This window comes from Podarcis erhardii, assembly GCF_964252035.2.
Source record: "Podarcis erhardii genome assembly, chromosome: 8".
Lineage (NCBI taxonomy): Eukaryota > Metazoa > Chordata > Lepidosauria > Squamata > Lacertidae > Podarcis > Podarcis erhardii.
In genome coordinates this window covers 85,673,413-85,680,913 of record NC_138499.1, presented here as the reverse complement: position 1 = coordinate 85,680,913, position 7,501 = coordinate 85,673,413, and the positions used below count along the sequence as shown (strand labels likewise).

Here is a 7,501-nt window from a genome sequence, read left to right as displayed (position 1 = left end):
AACAGGGGTTGTCTTATACACGGGGGCGTCTTATACATGGAAAAATAAGGTATATTTCTTAGGGTTTCCGTATTTCAAAAAGTAAAAATGTGACTATAATCTTTGAAGACCCTCTTTTAGCAAAACACCTGTCAATGTGATTGACAATTACATCCAGTGAAGATAAAAGCATTGATTGTCAAGGGTATACACTGACTGCACAACAAAATTGTGGTGGTGGTTACTTTTTCTCAAAAGAGAGAATAGCAGCCATGGACTTATCTGGGGAATATAAGGAATATAATCAGGAGCAAACACATTAGGCTAGCAGGAGAAACATGTTGTCTGTCCCTGGAGATATCAGTGGATTGTCTCCAGTGTTAATCCTCCTCCAAGTGGACCCATTTAAATTAATGGCCACAACTAAAAGGTCCATTACAATGAGTCTACTCTGATTAGAACTTAGTTGGCTACAACCCAAACCCACAATCTTTAAGGGAGGAGGCTGTGCCACTTTTAGTTTTGATGGTTGAAATCCATTTACTTTGCATGTGAAGACCTGCAAGACCTCCCAAAGAAACACAGTTGACACTAATATTAGTTTAAGGCAGGCATCCCCAAACTACAGATGCTTTGGGACTACAACTCCCATCATCCCTAGCTAACAGGGCCAGTGGTCAGGGGTGATGGGAATTGTAGTCCCCAAACATCTGGAGGGTTGAGTTTGGGGACGCCTGGTTTAAGGTTATTGGCCTAATTTGGGCCACAACTTTATTGATTACAGAATGTGAGTGGTTTCCTTAGGCATTGGTTCGACTTGCTCCAGCAGGGCAGCACTGACAACAGCAGAAGTCGGTAAGAGACTGGTCCTACCACAGACACAACCTCACCCCAAAATGCTCCCAGGTGCTCTGGCATGGCCCAAACCCCTGGAAGGGGATCGGACAAAAGCATGGCTAGCACCTGGATTCCTTTAACGGAATACCCTATCGCACATTGGCAGGGGCAGGTGTGACAACCTCCCCTCCACCATACCTTGAACCAATGCCTAACCGCCAAACCTTACAAAGTTGCGATGATTTGCTACGCGGCAGGCGAAACCCAAGCGGCACCAGCCAATCAGCCAAATGGGAAAATTCCTATTGGGCCCCTGCCCCAAAAGCAGATGACCCACAACGGCATAGCAAGGTCATGGCAAGACCCTAAATAGAGGGAGGGTGGGCACAAGGCGCTAACAAGAAGCTCGACGCAACGTGCAGCGGTATAAATAGGTCCCCCAGCTGCAAATTCTCTCAATCCATTGGCCAGAATTACCCCAGCAACCGAGGGACCCAATCAGGTTGTTGTGGCTATCCAATCGCTCCCACCCACACAAATAGTGAGGTCGGTCTTAGTGATCTCACCGCAACCTCTGTGAAGAGGACACGATTTCTCTCACATAATTTAAGGGGAGCCCTGAAAATGAAGCCCAAACCTTTCTGCATACATAGCCTAAGATTGGGTTCCATTTCTTAGTGGTGCTATAATCCAGAAGCTGTTGGTTTTTTTTACTTTCATGGTAATGCATTGTTTCCACATGTAATGCATTGTTTCCACCAACTAACTAACTATTAAGTTCTTAACACACTCAAAACGCAACCAAAGATAAAATGGGCTCTTTATCAAGGATACATGTCTGTAAAAAAATATCATTCTTTTAGTCTTTAAGAGCACGGATCTTTCTTGGTCTCAATGCCATAACAAATATCTCTAGTATCAAATCTCAGTATACAAAGTGCTTATTGTACAAGTGTTAATACAATAGACTAGTGCTGATGCACTAAAAGGTACCCCTGACCGTTAGGTCCAGTTGCGGATGACTCTGGGGTTGCATGCTCATCTCGCTCTATAGGCCAAGGGAGCCGGCGTTTGTCTGCAGACAGCTTCCGGGTCATGTGGCCAGCATGACTAAGCTGCTTCTGCCGAACCAGAGCAGCGCACTGAAACGCCGTTTACCTTCCCGCCGGAGCGGTACCTATTGATCTACTTGCACTTTGACGTGCTTTGGAACTGCTAGGTTGGCAGGAGCAGGGACCAAACAACGGAGCTCACCCCGTCGCGGGGATTCGAACCGCCGACCTTCTGATCAGCAAGCCCTAGGCTCAGTGATTTCGACCACAGTGCCACCCGCGTCCCTGATGATGCACTATACCTATTTAATTTCAGCACATGAAATCAATGGAATCTACAAGTGCCGCAATGGCCGGGTTGCCAAACATCAACAGAACCCTCCAGCAGTGAAGTGGGGCCCTGGATCTGCCGTGCCAACAGTGGCGCAAGTCCTGTTTGCCTAACTGGGCAACAGAAACATTGTGGCCTCATAGGTGCACCAGGAAAGAACCCACCTTGCCCCAACCTCACTGCTGCCCCACATCAATCCCATCCAAGTAAGTAGCAGTGTCAGGAGGGCAGCTCTGAACCAATGGACACACCATGACCAGACCCTGCTTGTCATTTCTGGCAATTCATTGGTTGCAATTTTAATATATTGTTCTATCTTAGCCATTTGCCCCAACCATGTATTCCATAAAGTCTGAATGCACAGAAACACACACAAGCGTTTTGACGTAGCTAGTTGACAGACCTGTCAACCATCTTTTGCCTATATAAAAATGATGCATATACAGCTATAAAGAGTGATGGACCTTCACAGTGCAACTATAAATATTAACAACTGAAATCAATATTAATTCTAACTTTTTATCTCCTATGACATACAATATAAACTCTTGTTTTCAATTACAGATAGGTAGCCGTGTTGGTCTGCCATAGTCAAAACAAAATAAAAAAATTCCTTCCAGTAGCACCTTAAAGACCAACTAAGTTAGTTCTTGGTATGAGCTTTCGTGTGCACTGTGTATCTGAAGAAGTGTGCATGCACACGAAAGCTCATACCAAGAACTAACTTAGTTGGTCTTTAAGGTGCTACTGGAAGGAATTTTTTTATTTTGTCTTGTTTTCAAGGTATGGTTTAAATGAAAGAATAAATCTGCATTTTATCATTCACCAATACATTAAAGGGATATGTTAAATGTTAAACTGACCACCTGCCTCTTGGACAAAATAGAAGGCAACAGCCATACCCAAACAATTTTTTATCTAGATATCTAAGAAGAGAGAATGTACATAGGGTGAGGATTTAGTGCAGCTTTCATGAAGCGGCTTGATATTTATTTCCAGTTGAAAAGCAAAAAGTATATAAAAGATTCAGCTATCTGCTGGCAACAGTGGAATGAATCCATGGAATGTGGGGAAACCATGCTTTGTGAGAATTTTAAAATAAAGTGTCAAACTGCAAACAATGGGGACATTCTATTTCAAATACTGTGCTGAACATTCATTTTTTTAAATTTATTTTTTAAATGCCTTTCTGTATTCAATGCCCATGCATTCTTTGCTTCCCTAAAATTGTATATTGATGTTCCATCCAGAAGGCATGGGGGTTATATAACCAAATTGTCATGACCAGATTGATCATAACTAAAGCTTTCCTTTCTATGTGGTGTTTCTATGTAACCCTTTCAGATACTGTTGAAAATTTGCGTTTCACTTTTGTTCAGAATCAAAAGAAGGCTTTGTACATTTTAAAGGCAACAGATGCAACATTTTGAGCAAATACTGTTACAACAGATTAGTTCTAAGTCAGAATGTCCTTATAGGCAGCAATACACTATCTGACAATTGGTACAGATATTGAGGAAACAATGCACATCAGTTTCTGCTTCATCAATACATCAATCATGTCACTTTGCAAACCATATTTCCATAACTCTCTTTTACTATGCATGTGTCTACAATGTCCTCCTAACTCTACATCCTTAAGGGAAATATTTAGTATTGGTGATAGTCATCCTGTTTCACAAGATTTCATCTTTGGTATGTGATAGTTTTATATACCATATTTTTTGCTCTATAACACGCACCTGACCATAACACGCACATAGTTTTTAGAGGAGGAAAATCCGTAGGCATGCCACCCGTAGGCATTCCCTCCATAACACGCACAAACATTTCCCCTTACTTTCTAGGAGGAAAAAAGTGCGTGTTATGGTGCAAAAAATATGGTAATTTTCATCTAGGCTTTACAGACTTCCTTCCTATTCAGATGGTATTCAATTCACTTAATTAGCAAAGATTGCTCTCCCTCTGTATCCATCACATGACACTGACGCTGCTTCCCAAAGTTAAAGTGAATAAAGAAAGTTTTTCATGTGTTAGTCTGTGTGGACATCAAAGTTCCCACAGAGATCTTTGGAGCAGAGCCAATATAAAAAGCCTAGAAAAATTTCCGTGTTAGAAATCTACCATTGTAATTGTAATCACCTGCTGAAAATGTTGTCGTCTTTTAAGAGTCTAAAATAAAGAAATCAGTGAAACTATAAAAAGATGTAGTAATGTCAGAGTTGTGGATCTCTGCCAAATAGGCTGGCTCTCTTCAAGGGCATCTATGTTAAGAGTTCACATTTAATCCCTTACATGCCTTTGTGGGCAGGTAAGACAAAGTTTGAGAGAACCAGTGCTATCATTGGAAAAGTAAACAAATTCCTGCTGTAAGTTATCGTAATTCAGTAAATAACATTAATGGTGAATCTTACGTTGACCACCGTAAAACTAGAAAATTGTTAGTGTCTGTACTTTTGAGCTATACGGTTTATTTAAAAAAATAGCTAAAATTTCACAACAATGATGAAATAACAAGTTTCATCCTAATATAAAAGGATGCTTCAAGTACTTCTCCTTTTAAAAGTATATGCAACAAAGAATTTGTCCATACACTGTTAGCACAAAAGCACAACATCATTTTGAAAACTGGATGCTGAACGCTGTTGTTGTGGAGCTCCACCTAAGCTTGGTAGAAAGTCCAACTTATTTGGAGTGATAAGATGCTACCATAATTCTGATGAGCAATAGTTGCTATCTGAGCTGATCAAATTTCTTTCAGAAGCTATGATGGATCACATTCAATTGTAGTATCGCTCAGGATTCCCCATTGTTGCTCACTGCCACTTAAGCAGAAGGGGAAATCATGACATGTATCAGAATAGATATTTTGTCCTCTATTAGGTACTGTCTTTATGTTCTTCATTGCTGGACAATCTTTAATTATATCACACCAGTCAATTTAGGACCTAGTACTTGACACTGGTTATTTTTAACGTGAAAAGCTTAAGCATACACCTGAAAGAGCTCTGCCTCAGCTGAGAGACAAATAGAAATACATTTTATATTATTTTAATAAAGGGATTAGAATTTTTAAGACAGACAATTCTTAATCCATTTTACTAGTCCACTTTAACAAATACACCGATAAACAGGCTTCACGCATATCCCAGGAATTAAGTATTTCTAAAGAGGATAATTTCTGTACTAAAAGAAGTATTTGCTTAATATTTACAGGAAAGACATCGCTTGTGTTGATAAACTGAATATTTGATATGCTCTGTAATTTTTACTGATTCCATTAAAAAACACATAATCAAGCCCTGATATTCAAATAATTGGTCCAAGTGTGCCTTCAATATGAAGTAATTTTAGTTCTGTGAACATAATCAGGTTGCTACCACTGAATTAGCAAACATCCACCTTGCTCTGAGTCACAATACTGCCATGCTTTGAAGTTTAAATACTCAAAGTAAGCTAGCAGTTGCCTTAAGAGAGGCTGTAAGAGATAAACATTGCATATTTTATAGCCGATAAGAAAATATTCAGATAATTCTGTTTCTTGGGAGTAAACTCATAATATTGTGAGGTACCAGCCTTTTAAAAATACTATTAAGTTACTTGCAGCCAGAGGACATAAACTCTCCATTATATTTAATATACATCTCATGCTGGAGAATAGCAGAGATGTTCACAGCACGTTTAGGGTACGAACGACGTCAGAAAAAAGCCTTCAACCAACACAAGACACAGAATAGTAATAAATTAAACCTTATTCCAAACCGATATAAAAGTTGTTCAAGTCTGTAAAGTGTCAGGTGTGACATGCAACAAAAAAAGACAGTTCAGGAAGGCAAACCAGGCATTACAGTTTGCACTCACGATATACAGCCTGGTGGTTCCAGCCTGATTTCTTGGTCAGAGACAGAAGAGGAGGGAGGTTGCCGAGGTTATCAGCATTGCCTGAAAAACCCACTGGGAATCAGTCCCTCCAACACATTGGCAAGTGTTTCCAAGCCTCAGGAATTTTTCAAACCTAATGCTCTCACGGCATTAAGTTATTTGTTGCAGTACTCAGAAATCCCATGTATGTAAGGAAACCCATCCGATCTTGATTGCCCTTTGCTAGATAACGCATAAGATACCCAGCCCAGATTTCGGTCAAAAACTGACTTTTTAAGAGCTGCTCTTCGCAATGTACTTCGCAGCAACGTTAGGTCCACAAAACCTTCCAAGGACTCCCCTTAGGCTCTTTTTTCAAGCAATGCCCCCAACACAATCACTCGCATGCCACATACTAACACTCACACATCCGTGCAGAAACCTACAGAGAAGGCAATGCACCTCCACGGCTTTGCATAAACAGCCTTTCTTCTTCGGAGGCCAGCCATAGAACTATACTTCTGTCAAAGGCAAGGTCCGGTCGAGTTCTTTAATTCCCTGAAGAATTCGCTTCATATGACCCACTTTCGTGATCCCCAGGTCCTAAAAGACAAGGAGAGTGGAAAGGTCAGTCACAAGAGTTTGCACACGGGCACCCAATGATCTTTTAACCTTTATTAATGAGGACCGGTTCAGATGGCCAGCAAAGGGGGCAGGTTTCCAGGAATGATCCTACCTCTAGTCAAAAGCACAGGGAGAGAGCAAGGAACCCATAATAAAAAAAAATCCCCCCAACCATTGCTACTGTGCTAATCATGTAAGAAGCACCAGTTCCCATGACTGGTGACACATGGCAGAGTTCTTTAAAACAATTACCGCAGCCATGCAAATAATAGTGATGATACTAGTAATATGAATACAGTGGTTTAAGAACAGCTTAGTTTATGAATAACTTGGATTAAGAACACTGCAAACCCAGAAGTAGGTGTTTTGGTTTGTGAACTTTGCCTTGGAAGCAGAACATGTTTCGCTTCCTGTTGAGTGTGTTCCATTTGTAAATCGAGTCCCCCGTTGCTATGGGAAAGCATGCCTTGGTTTAAAAACGCTTTGGTTTAAGAACGGACTTCTGGAACGGATTAAGTTTGTAAACCAAGGTACCACTGTACTACTACTACAACTACTACTACTAATGTAATTTCCTGAACAAGGTGTATTTCTAAATACAGTGGTACCTCGGGTTAAGTACTTAATTGGTTCCGGAGGTCCGTACTTAACCTGAAACTGTTCTTAACTGGAAGACCACTTTAGCTAATGGGGCCTCCCACTGCTGCTGTGCCAGCGGAGCACGATTTCTGTTCTTATCCTGAAGCAAAGTTCTTAACCTGAAGCACTATTTCTGGGTTAGCGGAGTCTGTAACCTGAAGCGCATGTAACCTGAGGT

At 40.9% G+C, this 7,501-nt stretch overlaps 1 protein-coding gene across 3 annotated transcripts in view; it reads right to left on the bottom strand.

The window, feature by feature from the left end:
• Positions 1–4,064: 4,064 nt before the first annotated feature.
• The window catches only part of DGKH (diacylglycerol kinase eta), a 99,584-nt gene continuing 96,147 nt past the window's right edge, over positions 4,065–7,501 (bottom strand). For all 3 annotated transcript variants that reach the window (XM_081872635.1, XM_081872636.1, XM_081872634.1), the window contains one exon: positions 4,065–6,663. In XM_081872635.1, the coding sequence (XP_081728761.1) occupies positions 6,574–6,663 (90 nt within the window). In that variant the 3' untranslated portion in view covers positions 4,065–6,573. The remainder of the gene's footprint in view (positions 6,664–7,501) is intronic.